General features: G+C 49.5%; 1 protein-coding gene and 1 pseudogene across 1 annotated transcript; both read left to right on the top strand.

The window, feature by feature from the left end:
- Positions 1 to 647: 647 nt before the first annotated feature.
- On the top strand, positions 648 to 3,266 carry LOC110551279 (amiloride-sensitive amine oxidase [copper-containing]-like). Its single transcript, XM_021641759.2, has 2 exons — positions 648 to 2,208; positions 2,977 to 3,266. The coding sequence occupies exons 1-2, from the start codon at positions 648 to 650 to the stop codon at positions 3,264 to 3,266; spliced, it is 1,851 nt and encodes a 616-aa protein (XP_021497434.2).
- A 6,322-nt stretch (positions 3,267 to 9,588) lies between these two features.
- LOC110551281 (amiloride-sensitive amine oxidase [copper-containing]-like) lies at positions 9,589 to 16,715 on the top strand (annotated as a pseudogene).
- Positions 16,716 to 19,516: the final 2,801 nt, after the last annotated feature.

Raw genomic sequence — 19,516 nt, 5'->3', positions numbered from 1 at the left:
CTCTCTCTCTCCCTCCATCCTTCTTTCTCTCCTATCTAGTTGTACAGGGGAGAAACTAAGTGGGATAAAAGATGGGAAAGAGAAGCCACAAAAGAGCAAAGATCAGCTAAAGTAGTGCAATGTGTTTTTCAGTAAGCTTATAAGATGTTTCACTGTGGCTTTTTCAAACATTATTATCTCCCCATTCCACCTACCTTTCTTTCTTGTATCATCCTCCCTTCCTGTGCTTTGAACAGTTAACCTAAATTACAGCATGCAACCCCCTAAATGATGATTTGTCAAATCGGAAAGGGAATTTTGCTATCACAAAAGCCCTCCGGCCCACCAGACAACAGGCCATTTGTAGCCCTTGAGGACCAAGCCTTGGGCTGCTGTGACTCATGGTGCACCCTGCTGAAGAATGTAGATATGTAGATAAGGAAGAGTATAAGAGATGATCAGATGAGGGGGGAAATAGATGGATGCACACAAGGGCCTGAACCATACTGTGGACTGTGAGTGAGGACTCAGGACTCCAACTCTGGCTTCAGCTGGGTAGGAAGGGAGCACAGTCAGGGGGAAAGATGGGACTTAAAGACAAGGTGCTCTGGGGTGTTGGTTTGGAGAGGGAAACACCTAAGTCCTCTCCTCTGCTGAGTTCCAGAGCCATGGGGCTGACACAAAGGAGCTTGGCCCTGAGCTGCATGGCCACCATCTTGATTCTACAGATGGCTGTGGCAGAGTACCCCAACTGGGTGTTGAACAGCAAGGCCCGGGTGTTTTCAGACCTGAGCACCCAGGAGATAGAGGCTGTGCACAGCTTCCTGGTGAGCAGAACCGAGCTGGAGCTGCAGCCATCTGGCACACAGGCTTTAGACAAGAACTCTGTGTTCCTCATTGAGATGCTGCTGCCCAAGAAGAAAGATGTTCTTGAGTTTCTAGATAAAGGAACAAAGCCTCCTGTGCGGGAAGCCCGGGTCATCATTTTCTTTAGTGCCCAGGAGCACCCCAACATCACTGAGTTTGCTGTAGGGCCCCTGCCACAACCCATGTACATGAGAGAACTGTCCCCCAGGCCAGGAAAACATCGGTCCTGGTCATCCAGACCCATGTCCAAAGCAGAACAAAGCCTTCTCTACCACAAAATCAAGGAGGCAACCATACCCTTGAAGAAGTTCTTCCTTGACCTCACAGGCTTCTCACTAGAAGACTGCAATGGCCGGTGCCTGACCTTCACCAGTGTGGCCCCCCACAGTGTGCTGTCTAGACATCGGGCCACTTGGTTTCTCTTACAGCGCATTGCAAAAGACCACCTGCTGCAGCCCACGGGTCTGGAGATCTTAGTGGATCATGGGAGCACAGATGTCAGGGACTGGAGAGTACAGCAGGTCTGGTATAATGGTAAGCTCTACAACAGCCCAGAGGAACTGGCTCAGAAATATATGGGTGGAGAAATAGATATAGTGGTCCTCAAGGGCCCACCACCTAAGAACCCAGGGTACCGACAAATCGCTAACAAGCCTGGTAGGAAATTCCCAAGGCCCCTTAGCAAATCCGGCTCTGATGTGAAACAAGGCAATGGTCCCAGATACAGCCTGGAAGGTAACAGCGTGATGTACAAAGGCTGGAGCTTCTCCTTCCAGCTTCGACCCTCTTCTGGGCTGCGGATATTGAACGTGCACTTCAGGAACGAGTGTATAGCCTATGAGATCAGCGTGCAGGCTGCTGTGGCTGTGCATAGAGAAAAGACACCTTCAGGGGAGCTGACCAAGACCATGGATCTAGGCTGGGGCATGGGCAGTGTGACTCATGAGTTAGCCCCTGGCATCAACTGTCCAGAGACCGCCACCTTCCTGGATGCCATCCACTACCATGACACTGACGGGCCTGTCCGTCATCCACGAGCCCTCTGCATCTTTGAGCTCCCCACGGAGGTGCCTGTCAGGCCCAACTTTCAAACTGACTTTGCAGGCAAAATCAACTTCTTTTCTGATGTGCTGGAACACAAGATGGTGTTGCGGACAACCACAGCCCTCTACAATTTTGATTACATCTGGGACTTCATCTTCTATCCTAATGGCATGCTCTCGGCCAAGGTGCATGCCACGGGTTACGTCCACACCATCATCTACACCCCCAAAGGACTGGCTGAAACTCACCTGCTGACTCACCAACTTGGCAACAGTCACGCTCACCTTGTGCATTACCGAGTTGACCTGGATGTCGCAGGTAAGACTTGAAATCAGACCCTCCCTGTCGCTCAGCTGCCTACCACCAGTAACATTGCTTCACAAAAGACAGGGCTGAGACTCCCTGATGTTAACTCAGTAGTCATTGAATCTCCTCCCCCAGCCCCCACAAAAAAAAAAAAAAATACTATGCATATCTGAGAAATAGCGGCTGTGAATGGTACCCTAGGGTTACCCAGAAATTTAGGTGTGCATCTGCCCTGGGTCTGAACTCAATGGTGCAGAGGGGAAAAGGAGGAAGATGTGAAATGGGAGGGGGGGAAGAAATGTCACTGTCTAACCTTTCTGAGGGTCTGCACTGCCATCAAGGGGTGTTTAGTGTATTTCCTGGATATATAGCATCACCACAGAGTAGTGTCATGGCTATGACATTTGACATCAAAGCCAATAACAGAACAAGGCGAGCAGTGTCAGGGGGTGTCTGCCACCCACAAATCCCATTCGTCTTTATGGCCCAGAATGTGTTGCTGGTTATTAGGCCTTCAGCCACACTGGCTATCCTTTCTTCTGGGCAAACAGACTGTGTCACAGCTCTCTTGAAACAGTCAGGGGCACCCTGAAGCCACCACCATTGCCAGGACTGACCCATGAGCTGCCTGCCCATGCTGCTAGCCCAGCTGCTGCCCTCAGCACTGCTTCTTCTGGTAGCTGCCTGGAGATGGAGACTATGTTGGAGACCCAGGGCAGAGGAAGGAAGCTTCCAATCTAAGCTTGGTTCTCAACCTCCTTCCCCCCCTCATGGTTCCAGGCACCAACAACAGCTTCCACACACAGCAGACCGGACAGGAAAACACCACCAACCCCAGCAGCCCAAGACACCACCCAGCCCAGGGCACAAAGGAAAAGACTCAGTATTCCCAGGAGCGCCAAGCCACCTTCCCATTTGGACAGACTCTGCCTCCGTTCCTGCTCTTCAGCAGCCCCAAAAGAGACATCTGGGGACGTAGGCGCAGCTACCGCCTACAGATCTACTCCACATCTAAGCAGAGGCTGACCGCTGAGTCCCAGGAGGACTTGGCTTTCTCCTGGGCCAGGTGAGGAGTGCAGGGACTCTGGAGGAACACCTTTCTGGCAGGGAATGTCTCTCTGGGGCTTCAGTTCTTAAGGCTCTGAGTCCATGTGTGAGTCTAAGTTGCCTCCTCATGTACCTGAGGAGGGAAGGGATGTGTTCATGGGGCTCTTGGCTCTCAGATGGCTTTGAGCACTCTTGTAAAGTCCTGAGAGATAACCATTCATTGTGAAGAGACACCAACTTCCCCATCCATGTCACTGAGAGTGTTCTGAGCCCTAGCTGGGCTCAGAGGTAGCCCCAGGGCTCAGAGCCACCTGGCTTCTCCTCATTCACAGGTACTCCCTGGCAGTGAGCAAATACTGGGAGTCTGAACGGTGTAGCACCAGCATCTACAACCAGAACCACCCCTGGGATCCCGTCGTGGTCTTTGAGGATTTCCTTCAGGACAATGAGAATATTGAAGACCAGGTACTAGACCAGTCCCTTCCTTTCCTTCTCTGGCCTTGTCACTACCCTTTGACTTGGCCTGGCCCCTGCTCCTAGGAGTACGGTTTGTGGGTGGAGGGGCAAGCCCAGAGATTATGAAATATGGGCCAAGCTCTTTTCAGTGGGGCTGAGGCCATCTGAGGGAAGTTTGTAGACACATCTTAAAATGACCCATTCCTTCCAGGGGCCACAGTCAGTATCCCTTTGTCCACTGAAGCCTTTGTCTCTCCCACAGGATTTGGTGGCCTGGGTGACAGTGGGCTTCTCACATAGGCTCCACGCTGAAGCTGTTCCTAATATGGCCTCACTTAGTAACTTCGTGGGCTTTTTGCTCATGCCTTCCAACTTCTTCTATATCAATGAAAAACACCGAGGTCCAAGTGGCACAGACATATAAACACTTGGTCCCTGGGGACAGGGTCTGCCTGATGCCCCTCCTTTCAACCTCAGTGGGACTTACAACCCTGCCTCCACTCCTGCTCAATAACCATAGTCCCACAAGAACATTCAATAAATCCTCGACATTCTACCCTTCTGTGTTGCCTCTGGAACTATGGAGGGTGTGGAGCACATACTCAGATATGTGGCCATGGGCTCCATCTCTGGTTAGCTACTGCATGTCAAAAAGACCTCCATGGCCTAGGAAAAGATGCTGGGTTTCTCCATCAGATGGATTTTTCAATACCTGAGTCTGTTCCACGCATCTTAGGACAACTTTATGGGAATTGTCCCACCTCAATTCTGGGAATGCAGAAGAAAGCCATTAAGGGGAAGTCTAATAAGATTACCAACATCTCAGCCTTTTTTGTTCCTTTAGCATCTAAAGCCTGCCCCTAAAAATCACTTTATCAACAATAACAAACAAAAAAACAAAAAGTGTGTGTGCTAATTCACAGTAGGACTGTCCGCAACGAGCAAAGTCTGGAGACAAGGGACCCTGCTCCTGCAAGGAAGAACAGTTCTCTCAACTAAGGCACACCCAGGCTGTGATGCCAGATGGATACAGGAAAGCGTGTGAGTCAGGACTTAGGGAAACGCCTAAGGGATGACAGACAATCATGAGTGTGTATACTGTGCTTTATAGGAGTTAAAGGTGGAAAGTAACTGTCCTCATAAAGTAGAAGGGGACAAGAAAATAAGATTTGCCGGAGTACTTCTATTAGGAACACTGCCTTTAACAGCTCCAGAGGTGGAGTTAGACTGAAGCTTAGTTATTGCTCTGTAGGTATGAGAAGCTGCAGTCAGAAGTCCAGTGTCCTCAGAAGAGAGGGGAAGCACAGTGGCCCCACGTCCTTTATCCCAGAGATGGAGACAGGGAGATCCCTGCAGTTCCCTGACTACCCGGTCCAGCAGAACCAGGGAGCTGCAGGGTCAGCCACAGACCCTGTCTCAAAATGAAAAGCGGAAAGTCAAACACCAGACTTTGTTCACACAGGAGGATGGGCGTACTCACAGGCAAATAGAGATACAGAAGAGAGAAAGTGAGGAAGAAGCCGAGGGTGGTGGCGCATGTCTTTGGTCTTAGCAGAAAATTAAAGGCAGCTCTCTGTACCTCTGAGGCCAGCCTAGTCTATGTAGTAAGTGCCAGGCCGGCCAGTGTTAACACAGTGAAACCCTGTCTCAAAAAGAAAAAGAAACAAACAGAGGAAGGGAATAGGTAGGAGCAGAAAAAATAGCTCCTAAGCCAAGAAGATGTTCTCTGGGGTGGGGGGGGGGGGCATAGCTTACAGCAGCCAGAACTGAAGAAAGAGAGATCGACTTTTCTAACCTGGGGCTGTGGACAGAGGAAAAGAAGAGCAAACAGACAGGGAACCCCATATTTTCATCCAACATGATGACTTCAGTGCTTTGCAGAGCTGTAACTCGTGACATGTCTCAGAACCTACACAAAAGTAGTCCTTCCTGTTGTGGTTAACCAGGAGTTCAACCAAGGGCTACTTAATCCTAGAGTCTGAAGTTGAATATCTATACAAATTTTGCATCCCCTTAAAGGGGGAGTCATTAAAAGGTAGTTCTGTTTACAGCAAAGCCTTCTGTCCTACCAAGAGAGAACACTTTGTAGATTTTGGGCACCAAGCCTTAGTCTGAAGCTGAGCCCCTGGCCAAAGTATGTTCCCCACTAAGATAATGCCAAACAAGGGGGAGAGTGAGAGTTTATCTACACAAGAGACATGCAGGCGAAGGATGAAACAGGTAGACATGCAGGGCGGGGCTTCATCACGTCCTGAGCACAGCTGACGCCCAGCACAGCACAGCCCCACTTTCCTCGATGCAGCCTGGACAGCGGCGCTGTGCTGTAGGGAGGCTGGAGCTTCTCCTACCCGCTGAGGTCGTCTTCTGGGCTGCCGTCCTCTAACATGAGCTTTGCGCACGAGGACGTGGCATTTGTAGCAGACACACACAGCTGTGTGTGCTCAGACCCAGGACGTGAACCTGGGCAGTGACTTACTCCCTAGCACTGACTGAACCATAACCACATTCCTACATCCCATCTACAAGACACTGGATTTTTCTATCAGATTGGTTTTTCAATATCTGAGGTTTTCGGCTCCCCTTAATACAGGGAAATGGTCCCACCACAATGGTGGGCACAAAGAAGGAGGCTGCCATGGGAAATCAAACAAAAGTACCAATATCTTCGCTTGGCCATTGTTCCCGCATCTAATGTTTACCCTCCAAAGATCTCTCTCTCTCTTTCTCCATTAATTAATTTATTTATTCACTTTACATCCTAATCTCAGCCCTCCCTCCTCCCAGTTCCACCCTCACACCCCCCATTCTCTCGCCCCTTCTCTGAGCAGAAGGGGAGGCTCCCCATGAGTACCAACCTGCACCGGCTCATCATGTAGCAGCAGGACTAAGCACATCCTCTCCTGCTGAGGCCAGAAAAGGCAGCCCAGCTAGGGGAAAGGGCTTCAGAGGCAGGCAACTGAGTCAGAGACACGCCGCTCCAATTACCGTGGGATCCACAGGATGACCAAGCATATCTGCTCCACACATATAGGGGTCTAGGTCCAGCCAGAGACCTGGGCTGAGGAGGGCTTCCGGCGGTCTATGGGGGTGAGGTTGTGAGACTCCTAGCAGCTATGAGTCAGGTTAGTTTACTTTGTAGGTCTTCCTGTGGTGTCCTCTAGCCCTCCAGATCCCTCAGTCCTTCTTCCCACTCCACTCCCCGAGTTCTGCCTATTGTTTGGCTGTGGGTCTCTACATCTGTATCCATCAACCACTGGATGAAACCTTCTCGGAAGGCAGTCGTTCTAGACTCCTGTCTGCAAGCGCAGCAGAGTATCATTAATAGTGTCGGGAGCTGGCTCTCTCTCATAGGGTGGGTCTCAGGTTGGGCCTGTCGTTGGTTGGCCATTCCCCCATTCTCGGCTCCATCTTTATCCCTGAACATCTTGTAGGCAGAATGAACTTTGAGCCAAAGGTTTTGTAGGTGGTGTCCCCCTCCCTCCACCAAAAGACCGTCTGGCTACAGGAGGCGGCTACTTTAGGCTCCATAGCTGCTAGGAGTTTCACAAGCTCACCCCCATAGACCGCCAGAAGCCCTCCTCAGCCCAGGTCTCTGGCTCATCCCAGAGATGCCTACCCACCACCAAAGATCTCTCTTTAAACCGATGACTTTTAAAGTTTTTGTGTGTTAAGTCACTGTGCTTGTGTCTATAACAGTGAACGTCTGGTAACAATAGACTTTCCATCTGTAAGAAGAAGCACGTCGCTACGTTCGAGCACAGCCGCACCCTGGTGCTGTATAATGGGAAAAGATGTATGGGTGGCGACTGGAGACTGGAGGGAAAACCTGCAGGATAATATCATGTGCTAACTTCGGGGAAAGAATAGAAGCTTACTGAAGATCTGGGTTACGAAAATGGAAAGTACTGAGGTCTTCTCAAAAAGCCAGAAGGACAAGAAAAATTCTTTTCCTCTCCTTAGGAACACAGTCTTGCCAGGTGATGGTAATGAACACCTTTAATCCCAATACTCAGGAGGCAGAGGCAGGTGTATCTCTGTGAGTTCAAGACCAGCCTGGTCAAAAAGAGTGAGTTCTAAGACAGCCAGTGCTACACAGAGAAACCTGTCTTTAAAACGAAAAACAAACCAAACAAACAGACAAAGTAAAAAGGAACACAGGCTTGAAGAACGGTAGTGATGGATATGGACAATGTTTCAGTCAATAAAGTTCTTGCCACCAGGTATGAGGACCTGAGTTCAAACCTTCAACACAAAATGAAATTGAGCACAGTAGAGCATGACTGTAAGTCAACTCTGGGGTTGGTACACAAAAACGGGCAACTCCAAAGAGGTTTTTGACTGGCCAATCTCAAAGAATTATTGAGCTCCAGGTTCAATGAGAAACCCTGACTCCAAAAATACAATGAAGAATGAGTAAGATGCATGATGAGAAAGCGAGGGAAAGACAGAGGAAACTGAGTGGTGGCTTTCAGTCCTCAAGCTACTCTGGACTAAGCAGGAATAGCAACAGTCTCTCTCTCTTTCTCTGTGTGTCTCTGTCACACACACACTGTCTCTCTCTGCTTCTCTCTCACACACATACACTCTATGTGTGTGTCTTTCTCTCACACACATACACTGTCTCTTTGTTTTGCCTGTCTCTCTCTGTCTCTCTCTCTCTCTCTCTCTCTGTCTCTCTCTCTCTCTCTCTCTCTCTCTCTCTCACACACACACACACACACACACACACACACACACAAACACACAAGCAGTTGCACACATACAGCTTCCTTTGGTACACCATCACTGAGGTAGGACAATTCACCTGTAACCTCCATGATGAGATGTGAGTACAGGAACTCAAGCAGAGCAGTAACCTGGAGGCAGGAGCTGAGGCAGAGGCTGTGGAGGGGTTCTGCTTACTGGCTTGCTCGTCATGTTTTCAGCCTGCTTTCTTAAAGAACCCATGAACACCGGGCCAGACATGGCCCCACCTACAATGGGCTGCCCCACCCCATCAGTCACTAATTAAGAAAATGATCCCTTGCAGGCTTGCCTATAGCCTGATATAATGGCCACATTTTCTCAACTGAGACTCCCTCCTCTCAGATGACTCTAGCTTATGTCAAGTTGACGTAAAGCTAGCCAAGCTTGCCCCTGCCAAGCTGAGAGTAGCTTGAGGACTGAAAGCCACCCTCACTTCTTCTCCATCCTCTCCTAGCTTTCTGATTATGCTGAGCATACTAGGAGGCTTGTTGGACTTGTGAATGGGGACAATAGTGCAACAAAGGCGCATCTGTTGGGACACCAAAGAGGCTACAGGGAAAGAGGGCCAGCAAGGAGTGGGAAGGCATGTGGTGAGGGGAACACAAAGAAAGACACAGAGGCTAGGAAGAGCAAAGGACAGAGGTGGCAGATGGACACTCCAGGGAACTCTGGAGGGATGGAGAAGGTCCCTGTGAAGAGATGGGTGGCAAAGAGAGGACGTGCCTCCTGTCTGCAGTGGGAAGGGTCACTTGCTGTCAAGTTCTGCCTTGGTCTCTATGGCTCCACTATCATTTGCCCCCCAGCTACCTCATCACAGAGGGTCCTAAGCCTCTCTCCTGCACTGATATTAAATCCTTCCTTGATTTTAAAGTAGGAGATCAGTCATGAAGGACATGAGACACAAGAAATGCATTCTGCCTACTGAAGGATTACAGGTGCACCCTAATAACAAAACATCAGTAGGTGGCCTAGGTACAACTTCACGGAGGCAGGAGCAGGGAGCGCCTGGGGGGACTTGAGGGCAGGTAGGAACACTCCCTGACACTGCAGTGCCAGGTGCCTGTCGCACACACCTGCACACCTGTCACACACACCTGCCACGATCTCCTGGATGCACAGCAGACAGGAATCCTGGTGTCCGATATGGCTCTGGGTGGTAAAGGAGCGCCCCCGTGGCTCGGCCGTTGCGGCATATGGACCAGGGAGTGGATGCTGGTGGCTGTGGAGATGTAAAAGAGAACAGATCTTCCTGTCCAATTTTGGTACAAACTTGAAATTCCTCTCCAAACAAGTTTACAAATGACGTCTAGTCTGCATGACACTGGGACAATCAGCACTCTGTTATTGAAGAGACAGGGGCCCGGGCGCCTCCTCACATCCTGGGGGATTTATAGAGGCATGAAATGCTTGACGAAGGAAAGAGAGGTTTTCTACATAGGCGCTGCCTCGGGCAAGTTGTTCATGTTCATGTATCCAGCCCCTGAGCCATGCTCAAGTAAACAACAGTGATGAAACTCACTGGGTCAAAAGAGAGAGAGACATGAAAGTAGTTGGTGAGCTAGTTGGAAAAAGGAAAGAGATTAGCCAGGGTGGAGTCAGACAACAGTGGGTGAATACAATCAGAACATATTATGTTCACATATGAAAATATGTGCTATTATGTATAACCAATATATACCAATAAAAATCATATTTTAAAGTCCAGAGGCAGAATAGATGGCTCATTTGTGTAAGTGCTGGTTTTGCAATAACCAGGACTTGTCCTCCATCCTCAGAACCACAGAAAAGCAAAGCAAAGACAAGTCTGGTAACACACGCTTTTAACTCCAGAACTGAGAGTCCAAGAGAGGCTGATCTGTGGCGCATCCTAGCCAGCCCACCGACCTACTCATCTAGTTTTAGGCTGATAAGAGACTTCATCTCAAAGTGAAAAAAGCTAACGTTCAGGTGTGGTTGTAATCACAGGTGTGGTTGTACCTGTAATTCCAGAACTAGGAGGTGGAGGCAGAAGGATTAGAAGTTCAAGGCCATTATCAGCTACATAATCACTATGATTCCAGCCTGAGTTAAACTAGAGCCTGTTTCAAACAAAAGAAGAGCAGGAGAAAGAAGAGTAAGAGAAGAATGAGAATGGTAGGTGGTCCCTAAAGAACAACATGATTAATTTTCTTCTGAAATCCATGCCTATGTGCATAGACACAATGTATCTTAGCAAATACACACTAACTCATACACACACACACGCAACGAAGTCCACTCTGCTTATTAAAAAAAAAAAAAAAAAAAAAAAAAAAAAAAAAAAGCAGACTTCAAAGATGGAAAGATGACTAAGATGTTATTAGTAATTCTTGCTCTCCAGCACCCACATGAAGGCTTATACCTTTTTGTTTTGTTTTGTTTTGTTTTTGTTTTTTGTGGAATGCTCTCTGTGCATGTACACCTGCATGCCAGAAGAGGGCAGTAGAGAGTATAGATGGTTATGAGCCACATAGTGGCTGCTGGGAAGTGAACTCAGGAACTCTGGAAGAACAGGCAGTGCTCTTAACCACTGAGCCATCTCACCAGGCCCGCTTACAACTTTCTATAACTCCAGTTTCAGGGTATCAAAAGCCCTCTTCAGATTTACATGGTAACCTTCATGTATGTGGTATGCATACATACACTCAGGTGCACACATATCCTGGTAAAATTAGGTAAATCTTTAAAAAATATTTTTCAAAATTAAATATTAGAATCAGAGCTGACCTCACTGAGAACAGCTCTGGCTTCGTCGGGATAAAGTGGAGGAGTTCCTGTGAGAACCAGGAGCTCTGAGGTGCTTGACCAGAGAGGGAATTACCTAGGCTCTCACTCTCCTCGCTGCGTTTAGGAGCTGGGAGCCTGGGAGGAAGGAGCTTGGCTTTGCGCTGGATAACTGCCGTCTTGATGGTACAGATGTCCATGGCAAAGCACTCCGGGTGGACACCGAATATCAAGACCTGGGTGTTGTGAGACTTGCGTCCTGCGGGGCAGGAGGACTTGCACAACTTCTTGATGAACAGGAAGGAGCTGGAGCTGCAGCTGCCCAAGATACTGACTTTGGCCAAGAACTCAGTTCCTCATTGAGATGCTGGTGCCCAAGAAGTATGAGGTACTGGATTTCCTAGATAAAGGAGCCATGAAGCCTGTGTCCTCGTCTACTTTGGTGCCCAGGAATACCCCAATGTCACCGAACAGCCCATGTACATGTGAAAACTGAACCACAAGGGAGGCCAGGAGCTGTCATGGGCATCCAGACCCATGTCTGAAGTAGAGTCTGCCCTTCTCTTCTACTCTGAAGACAGACACCAAGCCCTTACAAAGGTTTTTCTTTGATACCACTGGCTTCACACTACAGGACTGTCATGGCAGCTGCCTGACCTTCACCAATGTTGCCCCTCGTTCTATGACTTCCGGAAAGCACCATAGCTGGTTTCTCTTGCAATGCTTTGTGAATGGTCATTTCCTGCACCCCAAAGGGCTGGAGATCCTCGTGGATGACGGGAGCACAGATGTCCAGGACTGGAGAGTTCAGCATGTCTGGTATAACGGCAAGTTCTAAAACAGCCCAGAGGAACTGGCTCAGAAATACACGGATGGAGAAGTAGACACAGTGCTCCTCGAGGACCCACTGCCCGAGAGTTCAGAGCATTCACCACAGCTCTCCACTTACAAGCCCCAAGCTGAATTCCCGTGCCCGTCAGCAAGGGTGGCCCTGGAGTGGCCCAGCCCCAAGCTGAACTCTCTATGCCCATCAGCAGGAGTGGGCACCAGCCCCAAGCTGAACTCTCTATGCCCATGAGCAAAGGCGACCCTCGAGTGGCTTCGCTCAGTGTTCCCTACTGCAGCCTAAAACACAACTCTGTGCTGTACGGACACTGGAGCTTCTTCAGGCTGCACGCTTCGGATGGGCTCCAGCTCTTCAATGTGCACTTCAGGGGTGAGCGCATCACCTATGAGAGGCAAGAGGTTTCGGCGTTGTACGGAGGACACACAGCTGAAGGCAGGGAGAAGTACACGGATGTGTGCAGGGGCCTGGGAGGCATCACTCAACAGTGGGTGACTGTCCCCACACAGCCACCTTCCTGGATGCTGTCCCCTACGGTGACAGTGACAGCCCTGTCTTCTGTCAGCAGCCAGCGAGCCCCTCTGTATCTTTGAAATGCCCATGGGAGTTCCCCTAAGGCAGCACTTTAACTCCAACTTTAGAACTAGCTTCGGTTCCTACACCAGGCTGAATGGACCCATGCTGATTCTGAGGACGGCATCGACGAGCCACAATCATGGTTGCATCTGGGACTTCCTCTTCCACACCAATGGCAACATGGAAAGCAAGATGTATGCCACCTGTTATGTTCATGCTGCTTTCTACACCTCAGAAGGGCTGGTCCACAGAAGTCATCTGCACACCCACCTACCTGGAAAGGCCCACTCCCACCTAGCGCATTACTGCATTGATCTGGAGTGGCAGGTAGGATTTGAAACCAGACCCTCCCCCCTCCCGGTACTAAACTGTTTCCAATAACTTCATAACAAGAGACAGGGCTAATACTCTCTAGAATAAAATTCATTCAGCTGCCTTATGTCCATAAAGAAACATTATGTACCCCTAAATGTGGGGACAAGAAATGGCACTCTGCATTTGCCCTAAAAATGGGGTGTGTGTTTCCCTTGTTGGGTCTGAGTGGAAGTGTCATGAGGTGCCATGAAACAGAAGAAATGCTACTTGCCAGCACTGAGAGATGACTACAGTGCTGTCTGGGTGCTAGGGTTTCTTGAATAAAGGATGGACAGAGGTGTGTCTTGGCTATGATGCTTGACGTCAAATCCTATAGCAGAACAATGTCTCAATCATGGCTATGAAGACCTGATGGGTAGCTGCCACCCTTTCATCCAAACTTGGCTCTGTATCCCATAGTATGCCAACAGTCCTCAGGCCTGAAGAAACACAGGTTACCATGTCTGCAAGGTTAAAACCACAGAATGGAGACTGGATCTCTAGAAAACAGGCTAGGTATGGCCACCCTTCTGACAGTTGCCATGACTGACCCATGAGCTCATCTGTCACGGGAGGGCTTGGCCTCCGTTCTTCCCACAGTGCCAGGCCAGTGCCTGGGTCCAACACTGCTTCTTCCTGTGGGCTGGCTGTGAATATGGACTAGCGTGGAGATTGTACAAAATGGGGAGGAAGTTTCTGTCCCGGCCCTTGACTCTAGCCCTCCTCTCCTCATGACACGAGTACTAAGAACCGCTTCCAGACACTGAAGATGTGAGACCAGAAAATGTCACTAACCCTTGGATTCTGAGAAGCCAGCAGGTCAAAATCCCATGCTTGACAAGACTCGGTACTCCTGGGAGTGCCAGGCTGTCTTCTGCTTTGGGCAGACTCTACCCAAGTGCCTGCTTTTTAGCAACACTGAAAAAAGTGTGTTGGGTCACAGCCACAGCTACCACCTGAGTATCCCCTCCATGCCTGAGCAAAGGTTGCCCCCAGCCTGGCAGAAACTCACCAGCTTTCTCGTGGCCCAGGTGAGGGGACTAAGGCAAACAGTTGGGGGAAGCCAGGCACTCCCTTGGTGACCCTTCTGTCCAGGAGGCCACGTGTTTTCTGGCCTCTGAGTCTGCCTTCTAATGAGCTGAGGAAGGAAGTGGGGAGCTCATGGGATCCGGGCTGACAGACAGAAATGGGCAGTCTTTTGGGTCCCTGGGAGACTATCACTCATTCTGAGGCAGAAGCAATTTCCTTCTTCTTGGCCCTGAGACTGTAGCTATGAAGGGGATCAGAGGCAGCCCCCATTTCTGGAGCTACCTGGGTTCTTCTCTCCCCATCCAGCAGTGACTAGGTACCAGGAGTCCGAGCAGTTCACAGTAGCCTTTACAACCAGAACCACCCCTGGGCTTACCCTATGGTCTTTGAGGACTTCATTCACAACAATGAAAACATTGAAGATGAGGTACTGATCCTGTCCCCTCTGGTCTTGTCACTACTTAACGACTGGAGAGTTCCCTGGTCCCAGGATTGTGGCTGGGGGGGGGGGGAGGGCAAGTTCAGAGGTCAGGACAGATGGCCCACCTCTTTTAAATGGGCTAAGGACATCTTGGGAAGTTTATAAACGTATCTAAAAAACATCCCAGCCCCAAGGGTCCTCAAGTAGCCAGTATCCAGCACTGCCCACTGAAACTCATGTTTCTACCATAGGACTTGGTGGCCTGGGTGACAGTGGGCCTGTCACACAACCTCCGTTCTGAGGATGCCCCTAGCATGGCTACACCAGGGAACTCTGCTGCATTCTAGCTCCAGCCATTTCACCTCTTCCACGGCTTCCAGAGCTATCCAGATACAAAAGCCACAACTAGGTCAGGTACCATGTCCTTGAGAAGGTCTACTCTATGCCTCCGCCTTTCAGCTACCGTGAGACATACAGCCTTGTGTGAAGAGTCGGGCCGGGCTCCTGCCATGGCTTCAGAGCCCACCCCCGCAAAGGCAGACAACAAACCCTTCAGTCTCTACCGATGTCTGCTGCCTCCTAGAGGCAGGGGAAGGCATGAGCCGCCTGCTCAGATGGGTAGCCAAGGGCTCCATTCATATTTCCCCACTGCACCCCAAAGGCCACCGTGGGCAGTGGAAAGGATGCACAGGGAGATACTGGATTTCTCTATCAGGTGAGTTTCCGATGTCTGAGACTTTTCTATCCCTCCCTGAGAGGCGTTAGAACTTCTGTCCCAGATAAATGATGGACATGCAGAAGGGAGCTGCTGTGGGGAATCTAACAAGATTACCAACACCTCACCCTTTGGTCACTCTTCTAGCATCTCAACTTGTCCCCAGTGTGCGTGCTCATTCACTTCATTGCTGACTCTAACAGCAAAAGCCTGGAGTCAGCTGACTTTCCATCTCTGCCTCACTGTGGTCCCAGATGATGAAGAGAGTTTCTGAGTCTCACAGTTAAACAGATAGGAGAGTTCTAGAGGACACAGCAAGTAGCAAAGGAAGATAGACAGGGACTAACATGTAGAGGGCTGTGTGTGTGTGTGTGTGTGTGTGTGTGTGTGTGCGCACACAGATGGGGAAAGATTATAATTCACTTTTTCAAGAATGATGGGTAAATGATAGGTGCACTTGAAGAGGCGAAAAAAAACAAGGAAACATTTTCTCTCGTTCATCCACTGGAAACCCAGTCCTGCTGCACTGCAGGGCTGGAGGTGAGGCAGAGGCTCAGTAAGTAACATGCTTGCACTCAAGCATGAGGACGTGAGTCCAGATGCCCAGCACACATGTAAACTGTGGCCCATGTCTGTAGACCAGCACTGACTTAAGGTAGGGCAAAGACAGGAGGATCTCTGGAGCTTGCTGACCAGCCACTGTAGCAGAATTCAGTGAGCCCAAGCTCCCTGAGAAACCCTGTTCAGTGAGAAAGCCTGTCTCCAAAACTAAAGTGGAGGATGTGTAAGACGCACAATATTGGCTGCTGCTCCCCACCCCAGGTACATGCACTAAAGAACACACAGCCACACAGAGGAGATACACAGGCACACACAGCCACACAGAGGAGATACACAGGCACACACAGGACACACACAGAGAGGAGATACACAGGCACACACAGGACACACACAGAGAGGAGATACACAGGCACACACAGGACACACACAGAGAGGAGATACACAGGCACACACAGGACACACACAGAGAGGAGATACACAGGCACACACAGGACACACACAGAGAGGAGATACACAGGCACACACAGGACACACACAGAGAGGAGATACACAGGCACACACAGGACACACACAGAGAGGAGATACACAGGCACACACAGGACACACACAGAGAGGAGATACACAGGCACACACAGGACACACACAGACAAAAAGGTGAAAGAAGTGAGAGCTACCCCTCGTGTTTTCCCGCTGTGAAGACCCCCTCACTACCTAATCACCCCAAGGCCCCACCCCAAGGCTGCAAAGCACTGTAGTAGTGATGGGCTCAGAATGTGTGCTTTAGAGAAGTACAAACGTTTCCTTCTGTGCAAATGCCACTGATGGAGGAATGAAGTGAAGGGCACAAGAACTGAGTGAATATTGTCTGCGGTTGTTTGTTTGTTTGTTTGTTTGTTTGTTTTTTGTAACTGCCTGAATTTATTATTTCAAAGCTGAAAGTCTTTTTAATGCATTCGCGATTTCCAAGCGAAGGCCAGGAAAGCCGGTCACCTTTTCAGCTGTGGTGTCTTTTTCTGTCAGCCGACTGAAGGGGACCTGATAGATAATCGCTGTGGTGATTATGCTGCACCAACTCTTCCCTCCCTTCACTTGAGAGCTGGAAACTAACCAGACAGCGTGCAGCCTGGCAGGCCGGCAGATGCCTGGAATCCCCCAACTGGAGAGCCAGAGGCAGAAGGATCACAGTAAGTTCAGCCTAAAGAATATAGTAAATTCCAGACGACTGGGGCTACATGGCAAGACTCTGTATCTACAAAAGAAAAATCCAAGCAGCCCAGAAATTACTACTTTATTAACAGTAACAAAGACCCATTAGATAGAAAGAGATGGGCGAAGCACTGCGTTAAATACAAAGCTTTACATTCATCTAACATAATCAGATGTGGCTTGTGTTTTATTAATCCGTATATGCTCGTGAACACTTGTGTGTGAGGGCACACGTGGAGGTCAGAGCATAGCCTCGGGTGTTTGTCCTCGTCTTCTGCCTGTGCCTCCGTGCACACCAGGCTAGCTGGCTGTGAACTCCCAGGGATTGCCCGTCTTGACACAGGAGTGCTGGGATGACAGATGTGCGCTGAGTGTGTGTCTGGAGATCCAAACTCACATCTTCACAGTTGTGGGGCAAGCATTTTTCCCACTGGACCACCTTCCCAGTCCCCCCCCCCAGACAGTTTTTAAATCCAAAACTTACGTTAATCTGCAAAAACATACCAGATACACAAGATCTATGTATGCATGTGCCATTTATACATAATCTTGGGGGGGGGGGTGTTTCTTAAGAAGAAAATGAGAGCTGGGCATGGTGGCTTACATCTGTAATCCCAGCACTGGGGGAGGCAGAGGAAGGCAGATCTCCTGAGTTCAAGGCCAGCATGGTCTACAAAAACAAGTTCAGGACAGCAAAGGCTACACAGAGAAACCCTGTCTCAAAAATCAAGCAGAAGGAGGGAGAGGAGGAGGAGAAGAAGGTGGTGAGCTCAGGCTGCTCCTGTCCTCCTCCTCCCATTTCCACCCTGAACCATGTTCCACCTTCGCTTCTCAGCAAGCCTTTCTGGCACCGAAGCTAACTGGACAGTAGGTGGAGCCCGTGTACCCAACTTCTGCTGCTCCTAACAGAAAAAAAAAAAAAAAAAAAAAAAAACGAAGCCTCAAACTTTCCCGATCAAATAGTTATCCCCACGGCTAGAAACATCCCCCGACCTGGTTTCCTTTTACTGTCTTCCTGCTTCACTCTTGGACGAGGGGCTGGCAAAAACCTGGTCAAAGACAGGAAACAGTTCAGGAGATTCAATAAGAGGCCCACTGCAACCTTGTAGAAACCACTCAGTTTGGTTCTTCCGGTGCATGGCATCTATGGGAGCTTTTCTCACCATTTCTCCAGGCCTTGCAAGGAACCCTCCAGTGAAGCTCTCACACTTGGCCCAGGCTGATGATGCCTTTCTGCTGACCTGACCAAATGCAATATAATAATCTACCTCCATCTTTTTAATGGCTGCACAGTGTCCTATCCCACTGTGTAAATCTTTCATAATTTAGCCTCTCCTTTTTCTGACAGACTGGAATGCTTTTGTAGCAATTTGCAAGCAGACTTTCAGAGTGCGGCTTCTGGACCACAGACTCAGATGAGCACAGTTCTTTCTTCACCGGCCTCAATCAAGCACATGACTGCTGAGTTGGGAGCTTTGCATTTTTAAGGAACTTTCCATCACGCCACCATCATGTCACTGTTGGGATCCTGTGGCCACTGTGGGAAAGGGGGGATAGCCAGATACTGCAGCAGCTGGGATCTTTCTCTTCATTGTCTTCTGCTTAGCAGACGAAATCTCGGAGTCTCAGGGTTAGCATGGCGCTGCTTGCTCTGCCCTCCAAGTCAGAACACAAAACCCCACATTTCTCGGAAAGCTCTATCGGCCTTGAAAGTTATCTTGGTCACCTGAGGTAGGGTTGACCCTTCTCCTAGTTAATTCTATCTCAGCCTCAGTTCCACCGTAATACTTCAGAGTTTTGTCATTGGTGTTGCTGATGGGTATTTGTTTTTGGTTTGGATTTTTTGTTTTGTTTTGTTTTTTGAGACAAGGTCTTATCGTGTAGCCCAGGCTGGTCTGGAACATGGGTTTCTCCTGCCTCAGCTTCTGAAGCACTGAAGGTCCATGCTTGGGCCACCATATTCTGTCCTTCACAAAACACTGTGTCAAAAAGGAAGGGCAAAAGAAAGAAAGGGGGAAGGCAGGGAAAAAGAAGGAAGGAAGGTAAAAATGTTTTCCTTTCTTCTTTTGATGTTGCCTAAGGGGTGCCTGTGATCCAAGCTAGAGCGGCCTTCCCCACTCCAGCCCTTGAAAGAGGCCCCTTCGGTGACGCTCTCACACTTGGCACAGGCTGATGCCTTTCTGCTAACCTGACAAAATCCAATATAGTGATCTACCCAGATCTTTTAATGGCTGCAGCGTGAACCCATCATAACTTAGTCTCTACCCAGATCTTTTAATGGCTGCGTAGTGTCCCTTCCTACTGTGTGAACCTGTCATAACTTAGCCCCTCCTGTTTTGATGGACTAGGGTGCAGTGGAGGGGGTTGCAGCCTTCCAGCTTCTCTCTCCAAAGAGCACAGATCTAGCCCCCAGTCCAGGGCCTGGCTTCTCAGATTTGCTGTCCCATAGCGTCCTGCTCCTGCATTATGATCTGTAGCTGCCACTGAAGCCATGGCTCCCTGCTTAGCTAAGTTACTAGACTCTGCTTTAGAAATAGGCCATGTGCCCTTTCTGCTTCAGACACCTGACTATTATTTCCTCCTTTTCAACCTCCTCCTCCTTCTCCTCTTAGTCCTCATAGTC

Source organism: Meriones unguiculatus, chromosome 3, assembly GCF_030254825.1.
Source record: "Meriones unguiculatus strain TT.TT164.6M chromosome 3, Bangor_MerUng_6.1, whole genome shotgun sequence".
Classification (NCBI taxonomy): Eukaryota; Metazoa; Chordata; class Mammalia; order Rodentia; family Muridae; genus Meriones; species Meriones unguiculatus.
This window is presented reverse-complemented; position numbering and strand designations above follow the sequence as displayed.